The sequence below is a fragment of the Sturnira hondurensis genome, unplaced genomic scaffold (genome assembly GCF_014824575.4).
Source record: "Sturnira hondurensis isolate 20B ecotype Veracruz unplaced genomic scaffold, ASM1482457v3 Scaffold0000880, whole genome shotgun sequence".
NCBI classification, from domain to species: Eukaryota; Metazoa; Chordata; class Mammalia; order Chiroptera; family Phyllostomidae; genus Sturnira; species Sturnira hondurensis.
In genome coordinates, this window is record NW_028073511.1 from 19,720,576 (window position 1) to 19,746,352 (window position 25,777).

Consider the following 25,777-nt stretch of genomic DNA (forward strand, 5'->3'; position numbering starts at 1 on the left):
GCTGAGTGTGGAGAGTGAGCCTGTCCCAGGGCTGTGGCAGCCTGTCCCAGGGCTGTGACAAGGCAAGGACCTCCCTTCCTCCTCTTCTCTTCTTTCTCTCTGACCCTCCCCAGTCTTGTCTGTCAGAACCTACCTATTCTAAGTCCAAAGCTCTCAATATCTTGCAAGGTAACTGATAATCTATTTAATAAGCCAATTTAAATACAATTGTTAGTGATTAAAGAAGGATTAGTCCTAGGGCTCTCAGCATTTTAAGGGGAACTCCTAGAAAGGAAATTATTAGACTGCTTAGGCATGATGACTACAGATAGCTGTTTAGTAAGTGCTTCCTTCGAAAAAGACTCATGAAGTCTTCTTTCTCATAAAGTGGTCTCTGTCTTTGTCTATACTGTAAGTGGGCTGTCTTCAGTAATTTTTTTTGAATAAATGATTACATCTTTATTAAGGAGAAGCAGAAACAGGGAGAGAGGGGGACCTGACCAGTTTGAACTGACCTGGGTAAGGGTTTCAGTGGGGCAGTGGGGAGCTAGACAAAGGAGTGTCTGGCTGAGGAGGGACCCCAATGGTGGGGGACTCAGGGTCCTAAGAACACTGTGTGGGGACCACTGTCCTCGTAGCGCTCCCTTCAGGGGTGATGTGGCAGCTGTAGCTGAGGCTTGATTTCCACTTGTCAGACATCAGGCTCAGGTAGCTGCTGCCCACGTAGTTGTTTTTGTTCTGTTTTGAAGCTTGGTGGTGTCCACAGACTGGGTGATGAGACTGCCATTTGCCTTCCTGGCCACTATCACGCTGCCATTGTAGAAGTCACTAATGAGACACACGAGTGTGGCCTTGTTGTTGAGTTCCTCAGGGGAGGGCAGAAACCGAGTGACCAAGGGTACAAACTTGGGCTGACCTAGGATGAGGAGCTGAGTCCTGCCCCAGAGGACACACCACACTGAGTTAGGCCCAGACTAAAACCCATCAGGCCAGCACCTGGGACCCATCCCCAAGAGGCCAATAGGAACCTATAGTCCCTCAGGCTCCAAAGGCTGCTCCTGCTGGGACCCGGGGTCCTGGCACGCTACTCGGAAATGTTGCTGTCAGGGGCAGCAGGCCATGGGTGGCCACGGCCAGGCGGAGCAGCATCAGGAGCCAAGGCTGCTTGGGGCCAGGGCTCTGTCCTCGGGAGTCCTCATGGCCCACTTGGCCTGCCATGATCCTCATCTTCCTGCAGGGTCCAAGGTAGCTCCAGCCCGACCTTCAGTGTGAACTCCCTGGAGGGGGTAGTTGCTGTTGGCAGGTGCTCCTGGTCCTCCCTGGCAGTGGCCATCCAAGCATGCCCTATCCTGGATAACCCCACCCTCTTCCTGGGCCTTCTCTGGGACCCGCCCTCAGTGTCCAGTCCTGTCCAAGGTTGGGAATCTTCTTTAGGGTGGCATCTGACAACTCCCTTGCTGTGGCTGGGGAGTTGAATCCATCTTCAACCATCTCCCACCGTAACTCCCGCTGGCTTCACCCCTGGGGTGCTGGGTAGGGGCCCACTTGCTCCGGCCCTTCTAGCCCAGTTCCCCAAGGCCACCTCTAGTCTCTGGAGCATCTTCCTGGGGCCTGGAGGGTACACAAAGGGCAACCAAGTGCCCAGGGGATGAGGAACTGATCTCCTTGGGGTGGGCCTTGGGTTTCTCTTCTGACCAGGTTTCACTTTTACTCTGTCACATGCGTGCTGTGGGGTTTTCTAAGGGGCTTCGTGACCCGTCATGTTGACATCACTCTGATGGCTCACAGAATGTGGGCTTGTACATTTTCATTTTTAAAATTTATCAGTTTTAATTTCAGATATGGTAAATATCAACAGACACAATTCACTTCACAAAAACTCTCTAGGGTCTTTAAAAATGTCTTTAAGCATGTCAAGTGGTCTCAAGACCTAAATATTTGACAATTGCTGCTTCAAATATCCTGCCTGATGTGGTAGCTGAGATACGAGAAATATTGCAAAACCAGAGGCAGGGTGGTAGTTCTTACTGAATCCAAAACTGTCTGAGGTAACCAGGGACATTGGAGACATCTGATTTGTGACGCTGTGGATGGTCAGGAATGTCAAGGGTGCCTTTAGAAGGTGAGAGAGCGTGGAGGGGAGAGTTTTACACATGGAGGGAAACTACAAGCATCATCATTAATATCTATGTTCCCCACATGCCCCAAGAGAATACAGAGAAACAAATATGTGGAGTTGAAACTTTTAATTCAATATTTTATACAAACGTAAGAAATAATACATAATTAAATAACACCTGAAAAGGTTACTAAATATATAAATACCCAAGAAAACAACTTAAGCTTTCATTTTTAGGTCACTGGATGAAGAAAGGAAAAGATACTGAAAAAAATCACTAATTTGGTTTTAGGATTATTAAAGAGTTCAAAAATTGTCCTATTATTTAAAACAATATAGTTAGGACAAAGGGAATTGCACGCCCATACATGCTTCCTCTACTACTGGGAAAAGAGAACCCATGGGAGGGAAGGTAGGAGAAACAAAGCATCCGAACTGGCCAATTGCTATTTGGGAAACTCCCTCAATGCTTGCTTGTATAATATATTTTCATTATACTAGTCTGAATGCAGGATGACTAAAATAGGGCCAGGGCATATGATGAGACAAATGGACAAAGAATGCATGCTTTTTTGTTGTTTTTTTCGTTTGTTTTTAAAACAAGTGTGAGCTGCTATCTAAGACTAACAATATTTATTCTGCTATAAAAATAGGTAAGTAAAGTTGAAGTCACCAATGCTATTCTACAATAGATTCAATCCCATTTTCATGGTGGTACATGTCACAGCACTTCATGAAGAACAGCAGTGAATCCAAGGGTTTGAGAGAGAGCAGCTACAAAGCAGGAAGCAGGCAGTGGACTAGAGAGCAAGGGATACGGAAACAGACTCGTGAACCTAAGAACAGGGAAGAAGAGAGGGAACCGCCACAGAAAAGCAAAAGGTAATCTCAGAAAAAGTTCTTTGGTCCTTAACCTTCCCAATTTTTTTTTCTCTCTTTTTCATATCTTTTCCCTTTTTCCAGGATTTCTTCATTTTTTTTTTTAGAGCAGAATGGCAAATGATTTGGCCCAACTCCGTAATTTTCTGGATGCCATCATGGAAATGCACTGAATAATGTGATGAACAGGGTTGTTGCCAGTCTCAGGCAAAGTCAGCCTCAGGCTGTGGCCGCTGATTCTGAGTCCGGCATCCGTTCAGTAGCACAACACTGCACTGCTTTACAAAATCACTTCCTACAACAGACCTGAGAGGTCGAATGACTTCCTCTGGGAACTCACACAGGTACTGGGAGCTTAGATGGCAGTAGGAAGTCTTGAAATTCTTAGGCCTTTTATTTCCACCTCTTTTGCTCTCATAGGTCCCTGGAGATGACCCTTTTTCTCCTGCTTTCTTCCTGCATCAGCTTCAAGTAGACCAGTGATGAATGTTCAGGGTTCTGTGACTCTTCTAAGGCTCTGAATAAAAGAAAGACCAAGATTTTAACTTTGCACATTTACAATTTCTGTGCTAATAGATTTTAAGAAGATAAATAACAGACAGGTCAATAGATGTAGAATTATCCTCATGCAAATTTCATGAGCACAGATAAGGAATTAGACAAGCTTAATGAAATGTGATGTGAAGAGAGTGTGGCTCTCTTTAAAAGATACATAATTGTAGGAAATAAAGGTTTGCAGAATCACTGAAGACTAGAGGTAAAAGAACATGTTCAAGAATTCCAAATGATCTATGTGTATTCTATTTATAAGATCTTGAGCTTTGTTTCCCGTAGAAGCCGACTCACTGGGCATAAGCTTAGGAATGGTCACAGAGAAGACAAATGGGGACACTTTCCAGGGCTATCAGCTTGTTAAGCACCGGAAGTGGGAGGACCTGGGCCTCCCTACAGCATGTGGAGAGAAACAAAAGACCTGGAATTTTGTCTCAGTGCCACTTCTCACTCTGTAATCTTAAGTGTTTCTTACAAAACCCTGGAAAGATCTACATGTTTGAACATTGCCAGTATTTCTAATGTGAGCTGTCTGTGGCAAAAGACACATAACAGCTCAGGTAAGAATGCCCAGGGTCAAAGGTCTGTTAACCAGTAACTTCATGACCAGATTATATCACAAAATTTTTATATGATGGGTGGCATTTGCACTCTTTCAAGGGTAAAATTTTGTAGAAAAATAGACTTTGAGATGCAAGATTTATCATAGCAATTCTGACCTAGGATTTCAGTAAAGGTTGCTTAACACTTTTCTCACATAAAGCATTACATTCTTTCTTCCTGGAACTATGAGGAAATTGGGGTAAGAGTGAGAATTACCACTCATCCAACTTTCATCTGGAAAGCATAAATATAATTATTTAGCAAAGCAAAGATTCTTATATTATTTTTGGAAACAAATTTTTTTGTATTGTCCTTCCAACTAATCACCAGTTTCACCATTACAAATTGTTTATTGATCATCTCTGTAATTTGACAGAGTGCTAAGTTTAAAATAGGAGAAAGTAGCTTGATTCAACGCAGAATGTAGTTTTACTTACCCTGCCATGGTTGTCATTGCAAAGAGCCCACTGCTAAGTTAGGTTATTATGAAGTGAAGTGAAAGAAGTCAAGGTAATAACACAGATAATGTGGGTAAAACCCCAAACACTCCTACATGACATAGATATACTCTTAAAGAAAAAGTGAAGTTTGGAACATGTATTTCATATGAATGTCTACATTTTCTATTGCTTTCTAGTTCAGCCTTATGTCAATGAAGCAAAAGGAAACTGCTACTCAAAATAAAAATTTTTGAAAATTAAGTGATAGTCTATGCTGATCTGCCGTGAAGTGTTGTTTCTGAGAAGCATGTAATCCCTTTGGGGTTGACTAATGAGTAATAAAAGATTATTCTCAAACCCAGATTAACTGGATTATAGATGTGGAAAGGACAGATTTATTACATCGATTTGGTTTTAATGGGCACAGACAATGGGGTGGGGGTTGACTGTGGAGGGGGCGGGGCAGGGGAGAGCAATGGGGAAAAAGGTGGGACAACTGTAACTAAACAACAATAATAAAAAAAGAAGTAACTGTTAGAGAATGGTAGAAAATTTCCCTGGGAAATTTTAATTTTTTCTCATGTTCTATTTCAGTAATAAAGAGATTGATTCATAAAAGAAAAAAAGTTCTTTGAAAACCTATTAACATATTATCTTACTGTTTCAGTCTCATGAGAAGTAACTATAATGATCCCTTCAGGAATGGTACAAAGAGAAATTGCCTCTAACTCATCATACCTTCCTTTGCTAGGCAGTTTAACTGTGGAGAAAAATCAAAATCTCACTCTCTGGCATTATACAAAACCACAAGAAAAGTAAACAGAGTCGATCTTTATAAAAACAATGTAGTTATTACAGATTATGCCTCTGTCTAAAAACTATTAATGTGTTTATGCTTTTGTGAGCAGCCAATAAGTGATTTTGATCTGAAATAAGCGTTTGTTGGTCATTTAACTAACAAAGAGTTGAAACTTACTTCACAAATTTTCCTTACCTACCAGGTGTTATCTCCCCTACTGAGCAGCTCATGAAGATTACTCTCTGTCTACTCACATTCAGGGAGTTCAAGAACTAATTCACCTCTTCTCTCCCCTCTTCTTCCCACACGCCAAGTGCACGCATGCTCACCCACATATACACTCAGTTCCCCTCTGTTTCTAGTTACGTCACCATTTTCAAGTCAAGTCAGGAATCTTGGAGACATTTTCCCTGCCCTTCCGAAAGTTCTCAGTTTTCAACAAATGAAAAAAAAAAGAGAGAAAAAAGTTACCAAAAGTACAAGGAAAGATAGAAAGCAAAGGCAGTAGGACTATTCATTTTTTTCACAGACTGACAATCAGAATTTGTCACTTGAAGAAATAAAAATGATTTTCTTCCCCTTCTTCCAAATTTGTGCCACTTAAATTTTGGTTTTAAACCAGTATTTCCCTAGCCTTAAACATGTAAGTCTCCATAAACAACTGGTTTTACTAGCTATTTAAATATATGTGATCAAGTGATCTGGCTGCTAAAATTTTTGAAACCAGCCAAAAAATCCAGTCACTCAAAACACGAGTGTTAATTAATTGAGTTGACCGTATGTGAAGAAGACCTCCTCAGTGAACGGCAATCCCAGCACTTACAAGATTCGATACAGGTTTGGTTGTTTATGGCAGTTCCCTTTTATTCACAGTTCTGCCTTCCAGCATTTCAGTCACCTGCAGTCAACTGCAGTCTAAAATATAACACCAAACATTGCAGAAATAAACAATTCCCAGGTGTTTAAATTAACTTATTGGGTCGAAACTGGTTAATAAACTAGGTTTCAAGCATACAATTCTATAATTCATCACCTATGTGCTGCATTGTGTTTACTACCCTAAGTCAAAGTTCCTTTCATCACCATAAGAGGGGGAACCTCCCCAAAAGCCAGAGTTATCTTCTGGAAGGTGGGCCCGTTGGAGTACAGGCTTCCCCAACCAGGTTAGTGTTCTGAGAACCCACTGGTATCATGTAGCAGCTGGAGCTGTTGTGAGAGGCTGCACAGGGACTGAGTGAATTTTTTTTTGAAGATTCTTTCAATGCATTTGCCCATTTCACGACAGGTGATTTATAGGCTCACCTGCCCACACTGCGCTGAGTGTTCACCAGTTTCTGACCGAACACAACATGGTCCTCACACCCCACCCTCCCTATTCACCTGATCTTGTCCCTAGTGACTTATTTTTTGTTTCCCTGGCTGAAAAAAGTCCTCAAAGAAAAACTGATGTGGAAGAGGTGAAATGCAACATGGCAGAAGCACTAAAAGGCATCCAAATTGATGAGTTCAAAAACTGTTTTCAGGGGTGGAAAATATGTATCCACAGGTGTATGGAGACACCAAATGGAGAGTACTTTGAAAGTGACTGAGGTTTAAGCATGGTAGAATAAATACACAAGTTTTATAAGTCAATTCCATTTCTGGCCCCCGCCCCCCGTATATTTGATGCCTTTTACCCTTTATTACTTAAATTTTTCACTGTTCTGAATTGCATAATGAAATCTTACATGGCTATACTCCATCCCAGGGGCACGTGAATCATCCCTTTGCCCAGCAAATCCACGCTGTGTATCCTTCCAGCCCATTAGTCACTTAGTAGCCATCTAGGTTATCAGATCAACTGGAGCCATAGGTATCTGCTGTGCTTCTATTCAAATAACCCTTACTTTATGTAATAATGCCCCGTCACATAACTTTATTACAGTATACTGTTACCACTGTCCTACTTTATCATTAGATGTTGTTGTTAATCTCTTACTGTGCTTCATTTATAAAGTAAACCTTATCATAGGTATGAATGTACAGGAGAAAACATGATATCTGTAGAATTTGGTACTATGTACGGTTTCCCACATCCACTGGATGCCTTGGAACATATTTCCCTTCGATAAGGGGCAACTACTACATTCCACAAATGAGAAAAAAACCTGGGTGCAGAGATAAGCGGACTCTTTCTGTTTCAGGAACTGGAAAAGGCACTGAACAATTAATTATATTTCCCAGAAATCCAAGACTGACTGAATGAACAGAAGATACTGTTTTCCAAAGGCCCCTTTCTAGTGGAATTCACCTGGGGCTTGAATAGATTGTATTATGATTCTTGTCCAAAAGGGACTTTTAAAAATGAATTTGAACGCTGTGTACTTTTCTGCTTAAACTTTCCAAAGAACACAACAGTGACAGCATGCACAGCGTGAAGTAAGCATGACTGAAAACAGCAGTGCCTTTCAAATCAGGAGTCCAGGGCATCCTGACTGGAAGAACATCCTGGCAGAGGTCAGGGAGGCCGAAGCCTGTTGTGAACTACTAACTGTGTGACCTGAGGGGTGAATGTCCACTTTCCTCTGTGGGCTTCAGTTCCTAACTGGAAAAGTAAAATGTTCAGATAAAGCAGAGTCAGCCTCCTGCATGTGACATTCTGCAAATTGCTCATGAGGTATTATATTTATGTGCAATAACATCAGCTGGTCACAATGTCCTCTCCTTGACAGAACAAATATACTTACCTACTCTGCCAAGGGGTGACTGACATGCAAGATTTGTTGCTTTTCTTATAAACCCACAAGCATTAATCTGTTATTTGTAAAAGTTTAACACAAAATTAAGTGCTCAACAAACCTAGAACCTGAAAGATATTAGTCTATGGGACATAAAATGAAAAGGAAAAAAAAAAAAGGTTGCCTTTGAATGAGATTTTTAACGAACATTTAAAATAACACTCAAAGCCAATATTGTTTTTTCTTTCCTAATTTTCAGTCATCTTAGATGGAGAAAGCTCCCGTATCACCCTTTCACCCTAGGAAATTCCCATCACACCCAATATAAACAGCAGTTTTGCATTGGCTTTAATAAATTATGTCTGTCTTCAGAAACCAAAGAAATGTAACTCTCTCTCTCTAGCTGACTCTATAGCATCTAGCTGACTCCTCCTGTTTTATAGCATCTCTGGTTTTATAATGTCTCACCATGTTTTAGACTTGGCATTTACAAGGTACTGAATTTTTAATAAGAAAAGCGAAATTTAAAAAATCAGTTTTAAATCTGCCCTTCTATTCATTAACTCATTTATTTACTGTTTTAGTGAATGTTTATTGAACATCTGGTATACCATAAGACACTGTGATAGATGCTGGAGGGAACAGAGAGGAATTTATAGTCTTTGAGGGCAGAATGAGATGACACAGTTATGTAAGTGTGGGTCACCTGTACGTTGCTTATAATGTTTGAGACATAGTCAGAGTGTAACACAGAAACTACCACTTAATTAATGTTCATATTGGACAATTTCATAGTCTCTTAAATAGAAGAGACTATTTAAGACTATTTCATAGTCTCCCATAGGCCAGCTGTGGGATGCTACAAAAAGAGAAGAGTTCCCCCCACCCATTAATGGATAGAAAGAACACAGCATGAGTGGCAAACTCCTTTCTCCGGTTTTGTCATCATATGATTCCACAGTCATCAGAAAACATTTCCCACATTTCTTCTCATCAGCCCTTACTCTCAATGTACAAAACAATTAGCCTTTAAACAATCTCCACAAATTAAAGCAGAAACATCCAGTTTAATGTCCAATTGCAAGAAAATGATACTGAAACGTGGTTTTAAAATATTATGAACATGTATGTAATTTGGAAACAATAAACAAAGCACCTGTTGTCATTCCCTTATTTGTATCTTCATATGACTACCAAATTAACATTAAAAAATCATGTTTCCTTCTTTGTACTTCCTGTAACAGCTCACCTCGGTCTTGGGTCCGGCGACGTTTCCAGTATAGTAAGATTGAGATTAAGATCAGAAGAATTACCAGGGAAACAATACTTAACAGTAGTGGAACTGAAAACCAAAGACCTGCAGATATTGGAAGGAAAAAGAGGAAAACAAATTCATAAAAGGAAGCTTTTGAGAAAAAAAGTAAAGCAATAGTTGTGAGTTTTTACTAGAGTTAAGCTTTCAACAAAAATTATTAAGTGTATATATATTGATGTCTGTATTCATGACATATTATTAAAAAAACATTTAGATAATTATAGCTAACATGTTTCATGTAATTACTATGTAATAAGAGCTTTGAATGTATTATCTCATTTAATCCTCAAAATTGCCCACAAATTAGGTATTATCATTATTATCTAATATTAAAAAAGTAACCCTGAAGCTCAAAGAAATTAAACCTAAAATCAGCATAATAAGTGGTAGAACTATGGCTTGTTTAGAGGTCTCTTTGCCATATCTGACCATTAAAGTAATATGTTTCTTGAGGAAGTTCTAGAAAATACAGAGAATATAAAGGAAAAGACATTATAAATGTTTATAACATTTGAAGCTTTGAGCTTCATGTTTATAACATTTATAATGTTTTTTCCTTTATATTCTCTGTATTTTCTAGAACTTCCTCAAGAAACATATTACTTTAATGGTAATATGGCATTTACTTTTGGCATTATTTGAAAAGGAAACACATTCTTTTTCAGATTATTGTTTTTCAGGAATATTGCTGCACTATAACTTTTGAAAAATTTTTGTTTATTGATTTTAGAGAGAGAGGAAGAGGGAAAAAGACAAGAAACATCAATTTGTTGTTCCACTTATGAATGCATTCACTGGTTACTTCCTGTATGCATCCTCACCAGGAATCAAACCCACAGCTTTGGGGTATTGAGACAATGCTCTACCCAACTGAGCTACCTGGCCAGGGCTGCACTACACCTCTCTTATGAAAGCATTTAACATGCAGTTTTGTCAATTGCTCAGCCACCTCAATATTTTCCAATTAGACTAGATGCTCTCTGAGTCTTGCTCACTATTACAAAGCCTGGCATACAACAGATACTCACTTGGTAATACATTAGCATGGAAAATAAAAGAGTGAATGGATCTCAGCATTTGGTGTGTGGGAGCCATGCCACATTTACTAAAATAACATTGGCTTCATTGGCTTCCTCAACTCTGTTTTTCTTTCCCTACTTAATCCATTTTCTTCTCACTAGCTCCTTTGCTAAGAAGCTGAGAAGTTCTGCAGAACTTTCTCCACTTTCCAGGTGTGAGTACATAAGTGTGACCATAGCCATCTTTGCCCATGTTCTCTTACCGTTGTTTAGAGCCTGCCTGAAGTCAGTCAGGGTGCCCAGGTGCTGCACCTGGCAGATCACCTCATTCCCCACTTGATTCTTGGGGTCTTTGACCTGGAGGACGCTGATGACAGATGTGGTCCCATTGGGATGTGAGATAGTCTCAGTACTGTTGTCCATTCCTGACCCAGAGACCTTCCAGGAGATCACAGGGGCTGGGCGAGCATTGGCAGAACAAGTGACATTTAGGTGGCCTTCAAAGAATTTAGTGTGAAGGAATACTGTGGGCTGTACTGGGACAAAAAAAAAAAAAAAGATCGTCTGCCGTCAGTTAGTTACCTTGCTTGAGTTTGGTACCCTCCCAAGAAAAATGATAGAATGGGGCCTAGAAAGATAAAGTAGCATGTCCATACTGACTGAGTGAGGCCTTCTAAGTTCTCCCCGTGTGTGATTCTCTCATCTGCGAGATGGGACTGGCCCAATACAACCCTGTGACCAAACATCCTCTCCGTAGTTTGTAGGTGAATTAGCTGAATGGGCGAAGATATCTTCCCTCTCAGATAGCCCAGAGCCCAATTATTCTGTTTTCCTTTTTTCATGAGCAATGCAGCCTCTCTCCCCTTCTCTGGGTATCACTCACGAATAGTTTGACAATGACCACCAGTGAGCACCTCCATATAAGGAGCCTGCACAACTCAGAAGCACCAGGGCAGTTTCAGAGCACAGAGCCCACTGAGGGACTGCTGCTTAGTGACAGCAGTTTTATTTTTGGGACTGAACAAAGAAATAAGTTGTACAGAAGAACCTAGAAAATCACTGGGTGCACATCTACACAAAATGCAAATTGGAAATTCATAGCCAATAACCAGAAAATCACAGAATGACAATTGAAGAACCTTTGAGATCACCTTATAAATTAAGAAAACATAACTAGCTTACAGAAATAGGACATTATTTTTAGGCCAGCTTTACCCTGTTCCTCTTTTTAACGTCACTTGACTAATGGGTTCATTTTCATTAGAATACAGTTTATTTCTGCTGAACAAAATACAGACCTATCTTCCTGTGGTTGGCTTTGTAGCTCACAAGATAATTAGAGGGCAGTTCTAAATTAAAAAGTGGTCTGTATTTACAAGTTAAAGAGGAGGATGAGTGGCAGTGGGCTGGAGGAAATAGGCCTGTAAGGCCTGTGGCTCTGTCCCAAGAAGGCCGAGATGACTATGACTAACACCAACAAGTACTGGGAAAGAGAGATTATGGCTGACATGGCCAAACTGGATGACTCAAAGAATGACAGATAAAAGCTCAGCGGGTCTGGAAAAGTTCAGTGTAGAAAAGAACAATAATATCACTAGCTGGAAGACTCAGAAGAGTCTGATTTTCAGGCAAAAAGAAATGAAAAAGATTATGAGCAAAGGAGGGGGAATAGCAGAAAAAGAGAAAGATGAGAAAAGGAAACTGGAAAAGGAATGGAAATGAGAAACGTATGACACAGGAAGGAAGGAGAAGAAAAATGAGATAGGAGGAAGGAAGGGAGGAAAGAAAGGGTGGAGGGAGGGAGGAGGAGAGGAAGGAATGAATGGAACGACAGAGGGAGGGAGGGTTGGAAAGAGAGGGAAGCAAGAGAGAGATTGAGAAAGACGGATGGAAAGAAAGCAGGTATGAAGAAGGCCTGACGTGAGATCCTGAAGAGAGGATTCATTATAGTCAAATAAGTGAAAGATTTCCTCCCTTGCATTCTTGTCATCCCTCTGTGGCATTTTTATCTACTTAGCCTTCTCTCGCCCTGTAACCGATATATTTGGTGTGCTAAAACTCCGACATGAACATTCCTAATAACCCTGTCTAAGCTGGTCTCTTTCCTCCTAAAACCACCACTAAGGGTGCCATGCTCCACAGTTACCTCTCATTCCTACTTCTCAATTCTTTATCTCAGCTATGTGGCAGTTAAGAGGAAAGGAATCTTGTGTAACTAAGCCTTAGACTTTTAAAAATATTTGTATTATCCAATTAATTTTCTAGTTACATCGGGTATGAAGAACCTGTGCTACAAGGTCTCCTTATCAACCCTAAGAGAGCTGTGCTGAAACAAAATGAAAGGGCCCACCACAACGGGCCCCAGGTTAGCCCACTCTGGCTCTGATCGTACACCCAGGAGTGTTAACGCTACTAGAGACAGCACAGTTCATCTCTGTCACACTTCCTGTGGAGAAACTAACTTTGGTGCAAAGAGTGGACCGGACTCTTCTATGGTCACATGACTGCTAACATCGAAGCCCAGTCTGCATCCTATCACTGCTTATGGAGAACTTGTCTTTACCATGACCCTTAATTTATTCCTACTGACAATGGGATTCCTCAAAGCAAAGATAACTCCAGGCAGAAATTCAGTGTCGCCCCACGGACTCTCCAGTAACATAGTCACAGTTACAACGGACATGAAAGGCTAAGCATCTTCCAATAAGCACTTCTGGGGTTAGGTACCCCGAAAAATGAGGTACTACCACCATGTTCCAAACGTTCTTGAAAAATAACATTTCTAGTCATAGAAAAAGTATTCTCAGAGATTCTCACCAAAGAGAAAGAGGCAAGGTTCTCCCACAATCTTCCCAGCCCCGAAGGTATTGAAGAGGCACCGGTAACACCCCTCATCCTCCAGAGTGGTATTCCAGAAGGTAATGGTTGTGTTCCGAAGTCCCAGCTCAGTTATGTTCATCTTATTCCTATAAGCAGGCTGGACCACAACTCCATGTTCATTGCTGAAGGTGACCATGTTTTCTGGACTTACAGCCTTGACTTTCTGCCATGTCACAATCAAGACTTCCTGGGAAGATTCCAGATAGCACTGTAAGGAAGCAGGTGTGTTCATCTTCTCTCTTTTGTTTTGGGTCAGTACTTCCATCATGGAATCATAAAAAAAAAGGTATGTTTTAAAATTTAATACATATATAAATACATGCTTTTCTGACTAAAAACAATACATGACCAAAGTCAAATATAGAAAAGATAAAGAAAATGCAAAGAAAACGTGCATCTACATTTATGATGTTGCTAAGTTAATACAATTTCAAATACATTTTTTTCCATCCTTAAAAGTAGCAGAGTAGACAAATGAGAAGTTAACTTCTCAGTGACAGAAATTATGTGAAGAATCTCTATATGTTGGAAAGGAGTGGAATAAGGCTGAAAAGGCTGAAGGTAGAAACTGTCGGAAAAGACAGAAGCAGTACCAAGTGAGTTTGTGCTCGGAGAGGTAGAAGCCAGGGGCAGGAAAGAGCTGATGGACAACAGGCAGAGCGATCGGTTTGAATAAAGACGTAACAGCCATACACATGCCACACCCACACCCTGCGAAGGAAGGTGTCTGCCTCCAGGAAGCCGGAGTGAAGATAGCGACATAACTCAGACGCGGTTCCAGGAGGCTGACAGTAGCACAGAGCTTCTACAACAAAGGCTGGTCTACGCATCATCCCAGCTTTACTGAATGCAGTGCAGAATGTAAGGCATGGCAGCCATGTCTTCCCTTTCCAGTGCTGGCTACTCTTATTGACAAGAGATTATTCCATGGGAATCTCAATATAATAACAAATAGCCAAACATTTGTGAAAGTTAGCACAGTGTAAAAGGAGCAGTAAACTTTACAAGTTCAAAAATTCATATCTAACACAGAAAGATTTCATAAATAAATAAATAAATAAATACTCGGACGAGAATAAATGTGATATCTTAAGTGTAAAAAGAAGCCAGCATTGTAAATCGTAAAAATTAGAGATGTAGAGAATAAGATACGTAAAATCTAAACAGATTGGCTGAATTGAGCAGAATGGATATCACTGAAGAGTAAGTGAGTATGTAGAAAAACCAGGTCATGGAATTCTCCCAGAATGCAGCACAAACAAATTAAGATATGGAAGGAATTAAAGAAAATCTCTAAGACCTGAAATGTTTCAACATCAGTTCAATAAGACTTTTAAAAGTCTTATTGAAGAGAAAAGGGAGACTGGAAAGCAAAAACACTGAAATATATGTATATTTCAAAATAATAAAAGGAACAATCTAAAATCAGATATATTAATCATACATCTCTATACATCTAAAAAACCTCAAAAATGTAAAAAGCTAATAGAACTACAAAAAATTATAAATTCACAATCATAATGGGACAGTTTCCATAGTTCTCTCAGAATTTTTACTTTCATATATTAAAAAAGAAAGCAAAGCAAAAAAGTCAGATATAAAAACATAGATTTGAAAAACAAATATTATATTTAAATTATATATGTAAGCATTTATAACCTTTTACCTAAAAGAGAATATACAATCTTTTCCAAGACACATGAAATATTCCCCCAAATTGAATTTGAAATAGTACACAAAAATATGTGCTATCTTATAACCTTGAACCCTAGGCACAACACAATAAAATAAAAAATTGACATGCTTCTTTTAACTAATTACCCTAGGAGTCACAGCAAAAATGATAAATTACTATAAATGACATTGAGAATATAATATCTTAAAGTCTGTTGAAATTGATAAACCAGATCTTAGAGAGCAATATTTAATCCTTACTTCATTTATTGGGAAAAAAAGAAAGATTGAAAAATGAATACACACAGAATTCCTGACATCCTCCACCTTTAACCCAAAATTTAAAAAAAAGTAAAAATAGTTCATTAATAAAGGCAAAATAACCAATTAATGGAATAGCACACAAAATGAAGACAATAAAAAACACTATAATCTTTTGTTTTAAGACTAATAATATAGATAAAAAATTGGCTAGTGTTATTAGAAAAAAGAAATCAGTGCAAACAAACAATAGTCGCTCAACAACCCCTCAACCGTATCAGGCATAAAGAGATGGACATAGCAACAAATACAATTGGAACCCCTGAGCGTCGTTGGAGTCTAGTTTTTGTGTGATGTGCTCTTTTGGTAGATGTGAAAAGTTCTGAGGATAACACTTGTTGGGATTGGGGTTGCCTAAAAGTTTGTTGAGATTCTGCAAATCAGGGATTTGAAGAAATTGCTGTTTTCAGAATGGAGAGTAGAAAGGGATCAAAGCTAGAGTTTTAACTTCTTGGGTGATTTTTCTCTTTATTTATAGAGAAACCATTTAGCATAATGTTTGTAATTCTTTACTGCTTATATAGGATTTTCCCGCAGTCAGTAAATCCTGTTTTGCAGGTGGTATGAAGTCTGTCCTTCCTTCACCTATGAAGCCTAAGGAGCTCAGTGTCACACAGGTGATAAAAGACCAGCAGCAAAGCGAGGGGTGGGTGACCTCCAATGGAACAAAGGACAAAAGTGTGGCACAACTGGAAAACAGCACAGGCATGCTTTTTATCATAGACTACGTGAACGTATAGAACATTTAAATTTCATTATTTTCTATATTTTTCTGTAAAAGAGGGGCACACCCAGTTTTAAGACTTACTGCCATATTATCTCCCCAAAAGGTGGAATTCATTAATACTCCCCCAAGCATTCCCATTTCTTTACAAACATCGGTAATTATTGTGTCAAAAGTTATTTGATTCAATATATAAAAAATATCTTAATTTAGACTTTTTCATGCCTAGTTTTAGCTACAGACACAGTGTCTAAATAGCAAAGTGTTCTTTCACTTTGAGGACAGAAATGTTTTGGAAAGCAGAAAGAACCACTCCCATCCGTCCAATCAAATTAGACGTTCCAGTCATTTATACGGACGAATGAACCAGCACAGCAGAAACAACAGTGGCCACAATGTCTCCCCTCTGGAAATCAGGTTTCCTGGACTCCACACAGGGGATTCGAGGATCTTTACCTTGTGCCCTGCATAGCATCACTGCTGCCAAGAACCAAACGAGTCTGTAGGTAGACAGATGACAGAAGGACCTCCCGAACACCTGAAGGCAGAGAGCAAAGTACAAATGTGGGCATGTGGATGTGGACAAAGCCAAGGAAGCTTTAGTCTTATCACTATCCCAGAGAACGTCGTAGCTACACTTTTAACTACCAGCGGACTTTGGTGTTGAGGAAGCAGAACCAGAAACCATAAATGAAAGAAATAACAGAGTGTGGTCAGGATACGGAAAGGGAAAGGCAACGTTGTGGCTCCTTCATCACGTCAATCCCTAGCAATTTGAGGCCTTCTCCTAAAGCCACCATCGTGAAGAGCAAAATCCCAAAGGCACAGGGTCTCTGGGAAAAACAAACTGCCGTACAGACATGGAGATGATAATGTCAGAGACTACCCACTTGCAAAATAACCCACATCTGTTAGTATTACTAATGTAACTTAGTGGAATAACTTGTCAGTAATAAGTGACTGCAAATTTTATATCAATTGTACCTTTGAAAGACCAGTAATGCTGTATTTTTTTCTTCGTTGCTTTATTTTCCTGTGTCTGGGCATAAATCCTTGACTTTTCTGCAAATCGTGTTGGTATTTAAGGGAATGTTATTCTGGGTGTCACTTTGCTATAAAGTGTCGGTAGATTGTAGGGAGATTAATTTCTCCATGCAGCAGCCCCATGGATCTTTTCACTTGGTCTACATGTATGTGCTCATTATAAGGAATATGGGTGAGAAATGTAACTTTTCCTCATATTTTTGCTATTCCTAGATTTTTCTATAATAAAAGTAAGAAATACGCATTTTTCTTTAACTGAACTTCATGTTGCCTTTCCAATTACAGGCAGAGGTAGTTTCAGTCAATGTCGCACTATCTGTCAACTCAGTGTCTGCAAACCCAACACCTCACTTTTGGCCTAGTCTCTGGCATCACATCTATATTCCTGGGGGCTTCTCATCCTTGGTAACAAATATCTGCCTATGCTGTCAATCCCCAAGGCTGTTGTGTTGCCCTAAAGTTATCAGCATCATCCATCTGTGCAATTAAATCTTGTGTTTACAAGGTGTTCTCTCTTGTTCTGTCACACGTTCTCCTGATTCCGTGCTCCTGGATTCTTCCTGTGCTGGGCAACGAGAAGTTTGACCAGCCCCTCTGCCTAGGTGCCTATGTATCTAGCCACCTCTGTTTTACTGTTTCTTTGCCATGATGGATAGGCAAGTCTCTCCCACTGTTTCCTACCCATTCCTCCCCCACCCCCCGACCCCACCCCCGCACCAGGAAAGCAAGGCACAGGTGCTTTCTGTTTTTAGATTTCAACACCTTTCTGTAAATTCTATTTATCATCCTCCTGAATTCCCCACTCCAGGGGGATGGGCACAGGGCCTCATTTTCAGGACACGAACTGCTGTCTGAGTCTAGACATTAGTCAGTCCCTCTTTGCTCTCCCAGACTAAAAGATATTTATTTCCTCTAAGGTCAGAAAAGCCAGTGCTTCTATCAGCCTCCATTCTTCGCATCAACTCTTTCTGGAATAAACATGTTCTTGGGCTTTTAAAAACTCAAATGCTTAGGTTCTTGCTATAACTTTGGTGCCTGAAACTAAAAGTTCGTTGACATTTTAATTCCCCATCATTTTTTTCAAAAAAAAGTCATCACTCTCTTGCATGTGGAAATTCAAATTTTAGCAAAGGCTGTGATGAGAAGTGCAGAGTGGGTTGACTTTCATAGTGAAATCTGTGTTTTAGGACAAGAGAGAAAGCAGACACACACCAAAACACATAATGTGTAAAGTGGGAGCCAGCAATGTTTAAAAAACAAAGACACAGTAATGGAGGCAAAGGAAATTAGAAGGAAAGCCTTGTTATTAAATCTATGCATATTTACTCCTGCTGATTTGACTTGAGGCTAGCAGAAATACTAGATGTATGAATTAGGAAAAATGCTTTTAACTGTATAAAATGCAAAAAAAATAACAATAAAAGATTACATGAGGTAGTATATTTAGAACTCCTAGAATAGTAACAGACACAAATAATTCCTAAATAAGTACTGATGTTGAGGATCCGGTGAAGATGGCAGAGTAGGAGGATGCTATACCTGCCTCCTTACAGGATCACACCAAAATTACCACTAAATTATAGAACAGTCAACCTGGACAACCATCTGAAAACTAGCTGAACAGAAATGATAAAATTAAGGATATAGAGAAGAAGCCATATGGAGACTGGCAGGAGAGGCACTAATGAAAAACAGGCTGGACCCCATCCACGTGTGGTGGTTAAGACTCCAGAGGGATATACCAGCTGCAGAGGTCCCCCTGAGGTGCAAGCGGTCTCAGTCCCAAACACCAAAGTCAAGAAGGGGAGGCCATACAATGTCTGGTTATGAAAATCAGCAGAGATTCCTTCCATCTGGGTGAGAAGGCTGCTAGAAACCTAGGCCATCCTCTTACAGGGCCTGCATACAAAGTCTCACTCACAGGCACTCACCGTGGACTCCAGCAAAGGGACAGTGGCTAGGGGGTTGGAAGGCTGGATGGTGTGAGAGACGTATAGAGAGAAACTGAGTTATGTGGCTTCAGAATGAGGTCTGAGGAGACACCAACCACTGTCTATGTTGAGCACTCCTCCTACAGGGCCAATAGGCTCTATCTTTCTTGTATTGAGCCCTCTCCCACCCCATATAGCCAAACCTCATTCTGCATTGGCTTAGTAAACTCCACTGGCTTCACACTGATGACTAACTCATACCCCACCCCACCCAATTCACACATCACCCATCATTGGAGGCTGTTTTGGTGCAACCATCCTGGGTCTGAATTTCACTCTTTTTAAAAAAACTTTCCAGGTCTGGTCAAGCTTGGGAAATGCCAGAGAACTACAGGGAGAAAGTGAGTTGGGTGGCTTCACGGTGAGGGTTGGGGGGATGACTGCCACTTTCCAGGTGTCGAGCCCTTCCTTCACATGACCAAACCTGATTCTGTATTGGCCTGGTGAACTCCACTCGCTCCATTCTGACAACTCTCTGAGACCCCGCCCCACTGCAAAGGTTTGCAGGCCCCACACAGGTGTTGACTTCATTGTGTAACCTCAGGCTCAGCACTGTCACCGAATCTGAATCTGTCTTGACCTGACGAACACCACTTACACCACCCTGGTGACTCCCTGAGACCCTACCTCATGCAATTTGCATACCACCTAAGGCTCTTTTAGAGGCTGAGCCTTAGGGCAAAAGGTGGATGGTAGCAGGTCTTAGGCTGCCTTGCACCTTTTGCTCAGTACTAGTGGCAGCCTAAGTTCACAGCATGGCCTCTCCCACACACATTCAGACTCGGTGCAGACAGCTACCAAGTGGAGATTGTTTTATAGCTCAAAACAGGTAACTCGGCTGGTCTCAGCAGAGTCTGACATTGACCGGAACCAGAGCGCAGTTCCTCGAGACACCCCAGAACCAACACAGCCTGTGACTGGCTTCAGACCACAACGTGGCACTACTCAATTAGCTTCATAAGTGGCACGCCCAGAGGGTAGTTTTGTCAGGCACCAAACCCTACCGGGGCACATCCTGCTCCATCTTACATGCTGTGCTGGTGGCCAGTCCTCATGGACAATCAGCCTGAGGGTCAATCACACACACTGATGTACCAACAGCAATCAAGGCTCAACTACAAAGGGGCACACACAACCCACAGAAGGGGTACTTCTGGAGCACCAGTCTCAGGTGATTAAGAAAACTGCAACACTGAACCCCACAGGACACCAACTATATAAGTTCACCCTGCCGAGAATGGGAGATATAACAGACCTACCTAACACATACCAGCAAACGCAGAAAAGCAGCCAAAATGTGGAAACAAAAAACACGTCTCAGATAAAAGAACAGGAGAAGTTCTTAGAAAAAGAACTGAATGAAATGGAGGCAAATAAATTACTAGATGCAGAATTCAAAACACCTGGTTGTAAGTGTGCTCGAGGAATTGCTTAAGAATTTCAACATGAATGTAGTAAGTATTAAAAAAAAGGACATAGAAACCATAAAAAAGAACCACTGAAATGAATAATACAGTAACCGAAATGAAGAATACATTGGAAAGATGAATTGCAGATTAGATGAAGCAGAGGACTTGTTGGGGACCACTCTGTGTGGTTTCCAAGACTGTAGCCCCACGAGAACAAGCCCTGAAAGGGGCGAGTAAGTCTCCCTGGAAAAACATGTGGCAAACGTGACCTGACTCTAACCAGACCTGGGGAACCAGGCCTGATAAATACATTGTATCCTTTGAAGATTGCTCTGCTTTGTTTTGTATAGACCTGGTGATATAAGCTAGATGTTTAAGTTCAAGGCATAAGGAATAAACTTATTTCATGGAACACGTCTTAAAGACCCTCTGGCATCAGCATGACTAACAGACCCTGACCTGTGACAAATCCCTGTGTTCCTTCAATTGTTATCTATAGATAATACCTGTTTTTGTGCGACTACAGCCTTCTGACGTTGATTGATGAACTATCCATGTATACACCTACACATACCATTCCCAACAAAAGCCATCTGGGAGAAGGGCTTAGGGCTTTCTCTTCTAGAGGGAATTATCATCCCCTTTTCCGCCGGAACAGCAAGATTGTGTCCAGGGTGACTTATTTCTTACCCACGAAGACAGGAGGATTCTGTTGGAAGGAGCTCCTCCCATAAGGACTAAGTTAGTGATTTGGAAGAAAAGATAACAAAAAATACTCAGTCAGACCAGCAAAAAGAAAAAGTAATTTAAAAAAGTACAGATAGTTTAAGGGCCTCCTGGGACAATATCAGGCACAACAATATTTGTACTATATGGATACCAGAATAAAAAGAGACCATGGAATTGAGAACCTATTTAAAGAAATAATAACTGGAAATTTTCTTATACTTTTCTTACACTTTAATTTATAAAATTAAAATTTTATAAATTATTTAATATTAGGATCAAAACAAAGTAGTCCACTTTCACCAGTTTTATTCAACATGACATTGGAAGACCTAGCCACAACAATCAGACAAGAAAAATAAATAAAAGGCATCCAAATTGGAAAGAAGTAAATCTGTCCTTATTTGTCAACATAATACTATTATATAGAGATCTCTAAAGATTCCACCAAAAGACAACTAGAACCAATAAATGAATTCAGTACAGAAGCAGAATACAAAATTAATATGAAGAAATCAGTTGTACTTTTTTGACTCAGTAATGAACTATTAGAAAGGGAAATTAAGAAAATAATCCCATTTACAATTGCATTGGAAAAAACCTAGGAATAAATTAACCAAGGAAGTTAAAGACCCGTACTAAGAAAATTTTAAGACATTGAAGAAAGAAACTGAAGAACAAATAAATGGAAGCATATACCATGTTCATGGATGGGAAGAATCAACTTTGTTAAAATGTCCACAGTACCCAAAGTAATCTATAGATTCATCACAATTCCTATAAAATACCAATGGCATTTCACAGTACTGAACAAATAATCCAAAAATTTATGTGGAACTGCAAATGACCCCAAATAGCTATAGCAATTATGAGAAAGAACAAAGTTAGAGACATCATGCTACCTGGTATTAATATACTACAAGGCTAGAGTAATCAAAACATCATGGCACTGGCATAAGAACAGAGAGCCCAGAAATAAACCCACATCTTTATGGTCAATTAATATGTTGACAAAGAAGGCAAGAATAAACAATAGGGTAAAGACAGTTTGTTCAACAAATGATGTTGGGGAAGTTAAATAAATGCATGCAAAAAAGTAAAACTAGACCACTTCCTTGTACCATACACAAGAATAAACTCAAAATAGATTAGAGACTTAAATATAAGAGTTAAAACTATAAAACCCCTAGAAGAAAACATAGAATTAAACATTAAGAGAATTAAGCATATGAGAATTGAGCATTTAAGGCACATAGGCATGAAACTGTCTGACACTGCTCTCCGTAGTATTTTTTTCTGATATATCTCTTTAGGCAAGAGAAACACAGGAAAAAAATAAATGGCACTACATCAAATTAACAAGTTTCTGTAAAAGAAACCATCAACAAAATCAAAAGACAGTGTACTGATTGGGAGAACATATTCACCAATGATTCAACAGTAAGAGGTTAATACCCCAAATTTATAAAGAACTCATTCAACTTAACACCAAAAAAACCCAAATGATCCAATTCAAAAGTGGGCAGAGGACCTGAAAGTCACTTCCCCAAAGAGGATATACAGATACCCATATGAAAAGATGCTCAACGTCACTTACTGTCAGAGAGATGCAAATTAAGCCACAATGTTATATTACCTCACACATGTCAGAATGGCTACCATTAATAAACCTACAAACAAGTGTTTGGTATAGATGTGGAAGAAAGGGAAACTTTAGGCACTGTTGGTGAAAATGCAGATTGGTGAAGACACTATGGAAAACAGTATGGAGTTTCTGTTAAAAAATAAAAACAGAACAGCCTTATGACCCAGCAAATACAGTTCTGTATATTCACTTCTATATATATACACACACACTTGGATTTTATATATAATATATAATTTGAAAGAATACACACACCCCTATGTTCATTATAACATTATTTACAATAGTCAAAATATGGAAGCAACCCAAGTGACCATCAATAGTCAAATGGATAAAAATATGGTGCTATATATATATATATATATATATATACACACATATTACTCAACCAGGAAAAGAATGAAATCTTAACCATTCACAATAGCGTAGATGGACCTAGTAGGTATTATGCTAAGTGAAGTCAGACAAAGAAAGACAAATACCATATAATTTCACTTGTATGTGGAATCTAAAGGACCAAATAGCCCCTGCTGGTGTGGCTTAGTGGATTGAATGCCAGCCTGCAAACCAAAGGGTCACCAGTTCAATTCCCAATCAGGAATTCCCACGCCTGAGTTGCTGGCCAGATCCCCAGTAGGGGGTGTGCGAGAGGCAACCACACACAGATGTTTCTCTCCCTCTCTCCTTTCTCAATAAATGACTAAATGAATAAATAAATATGAACAAAAAATAGAAACAAACTGATACACACATAGAACAAGATTGATGGTTGCCAGAGGGGAGAAGGTTAAGGGACTGGGTAAAAAAGGTGAAGGAATTTGAAGTACAAATTAGCAGTTACAAAAGAGTAATGGGGATGTAAAGTACAGCATAGTGAATACAGTCGATATTATTTAATAACTATGTATGGTGCCAGATGGGTACTAGATTTATCAAGGGGATCACTTCATAAGATATATAAATGTCTAACTATACACATGAAACTAATATAAAATAATATTGAATATCAGCTGTAATTAAAAAAATACAGTACCTAATATTGAGGAGGGTAAAAAATAAATAAATGCTGTTATCTCACTGGGTTACCATAAGAATTAAGCATTTAAGGCACATAACATGGTGCTTAAGACACAATAAATGCTAATATGTTTCGGTAGCTAAATTTATTATTGAAATCATATACACAACAATTGTCATGAAGAAAGTCCACTTCTACCTCTTGCCAAGAGGGCCAGGTTTCACAGAAGCCTAGGTTTTACCTGACACTGCACACTTGCCAGCTACCATCACCTCCGTTCATACCTTTTCTCCTGAAAAGTCTCAGTCCAAATCCTGATCCCACCCCAAATAGTCACATGAACTTGGAAAAATCAACCTCTCTGCCTATTTCTTTACTTCTAAAACCAGGTAATAATTCTTCCTTTGAAGGATAGTTGTTAAGATTAAGAGCGTCCCGCACGCAGTAAACATGAGCTCAATGGCCACCATTCTCCTTTGTTAAGAAAGACATTGAAATAACTGGCTGTGTGGAATTATTGGCTGTGTGGTCTTGCCAATAAACTATACACGAAAAAAATTATCTTGAGGCATTACTTACAATAGGATTTTATTTTTCTTAATTGTTATTTTACGTTTAACCAATTATGCCAATGTAAATGAAAATCTTTCCCTTCATTTCATGTCATGGTAACAGATCCTGAATACACAAGATGTCTGTCTCTCCTAGATACCCAGATGTCAGGGTTTAAACTTGATTTATCTGATCCTTTATTGTTTCCCAAGCACAGGCCCAGAGGGTGGAGAAAGAGGCCAGAGGGTCCAGACGGAACAGCGTCTCCTCAAGCCCTGAATTCGGCAGCCCCAACCAGCTGTGTCCACGCGGAGCCAAAGGCACCAGCTATCTCCGAGTTGGGACGGTTTAAAACACAGCCTGCTTTCTCCTAGCCTTCATCCAGAGCGAGTCAGCCTCCCAGCCAGGGCGAGTGAGCCTCCTGGCGGCAGCCTGCCCAGAAACCCGCGCCTCCCGGTCCGGTTCCACTCCCCGGATGACAGTGATCTGGATGGAGAGAAGGACCTTTGAAGACCACGGCTGGCGGCATCCTTTTTTTCAAGGCATTGAATCAGAGAACCAGAATGTCAGGAGGGCGAGAGGCCTTGGGGAAACAAAATGAGCTTTTCAGCCAGGCTAAGCGCTGAGAAGAAATCGCTGGTAGAAAACCCAGTTTCCGAGCAGAATCAGCCAGGCGCACTCAGCCAGCCGCCACCCGAGACCACCGGTACGACATCGCCCACCCCGCGCCCTTCTTCCCTCACTCAGCTTCGCTCACCCGCCTTTCCATCCTCGCTCCTGGCCGAGCAGGGTAGCCAGCCTCAGCTGGAAAGTCCAGAGGATCTCACGCCGGCCCAGGCAGTGCACCTCGAGGTCTGCCGACTAACGCTGGACCGCTAGTGGCTCCAGCACTACGCACTCGGATGCCCACCTCTTCTTCCCAGCCCCCGCCTCACTCCTCCCCCCCCCCCCGCCCCCACCTCGGTCTTGCAGCGCGCAGAAACGCGCAGAGGAGTTGAGGGGCAGGTGGCTTCAGTGTAGCTGTCAAAGCCTCTATGAGTCCCCCTTTCTTATCTTCATAACATTTGCAATTTTAGTGTCTAAAAAACGCACTTTTGTCCATTTTAATTTTTAACAGAGAGAAAGAAAATGGAGGAAGGGGAGAGATATGAATTAACTGCCTTAGCATTTGGGGGAATGGCGGTCTGCAGTGTTCAGCACTCGTGCAGGAAATCAAGGTTTTGGAAAAATAGTACTCGGTCTCTCCAAATTTGCCTATAAAAATGAAAAATGTTTTGAAGCCAATTTTGACCAATAAACATTTTAAAAAACAAATGTACATTTATTTTTACTCTGGATCAAAGAATATATTCAAGCAATAAATCCTGTAAT

The 25,777-nt window shown here is 40.3% G+C and overlaps 1 protein-coding gene and 1 pseudogene across 4 annotated transcripts; both read right to left on the reverse strand.

Annotated features, from left to right (window-relative positions):
* Positions 1–582: 582 nt before the first annotated feature.
* LOC118993759 (immunoglobulin lambda constant 1-like) lies at positions 583–1,497 on the reverse strand (annotated as a pseudogene).
* Positions 1,498–2,695: 1,198 nt separating this feature from the next.
* CD200 (CD200 molecule) lies at positions 2,696–25,316 on the reverse strand. Of its 4 annotated transcripts, none has more exons than XM_037055254.1 (6): positions 25,164–25,314; positions 16,478–16,559; positions 13,240–13,560; positions 10,686–10,953; positions 9,338–9,445; positions 2,696–3,494 (listed from the first exon to the last, which is right to left on the reverse strand). In XM_037055254.1, exons 3-6 carry the CDS (start codon positions 13,315–13,317, stop codon positions 3,487–3,489), a joined length of 462 nt encoding a protein of 153 aa, XP_036911149.1. In that variant the 5' UTR covers positions 13,318–13,560; positions 16,478–16,559; positions 25,164–25,314; the 3' UTR covers positions 2,696–3,486. The 4 variants fall into 4 exon arrangements, with proteins under 4 accessions (XP_036911149.1, XP_036911128.1, XP_036911139.1 ...); XM_037055233.1 differs by having other exon boundaries at positions 10,686–10,958; XM_037055262.1 differs by lacking the exon at positions 2,696–3,494 and adding an exon at positions 5,208–5,332 and having other exon boundaries at positions 10,686–10,958; positions 25,164–25,316.
* Positions 25,317–25,777: the final 461 nt, after the last annotated feature.

What these genes read in the sequence shown, in the direction of transcription:
- CD200 (XM_037055262.1), bottom strand. An exon ending in ACCTTGCCTCTTTCTCTTTG is followed by an intron (nt 10,959 to 13,239) that starts GTGAGAATCTCT and finishes TTTTTGTCCCAG; the next exon opens with TACAGCCCACAGTATTCCTT. An exon ending in TCGCCGGACCCAAGACCGAG is followed by an intron (nt 5,333 to 9,337) that starts GTGAGCTGTTAC and finishes TTTTCTCCACAG; the next exon opens with TTAAACTGCCTAGCAAAGGA.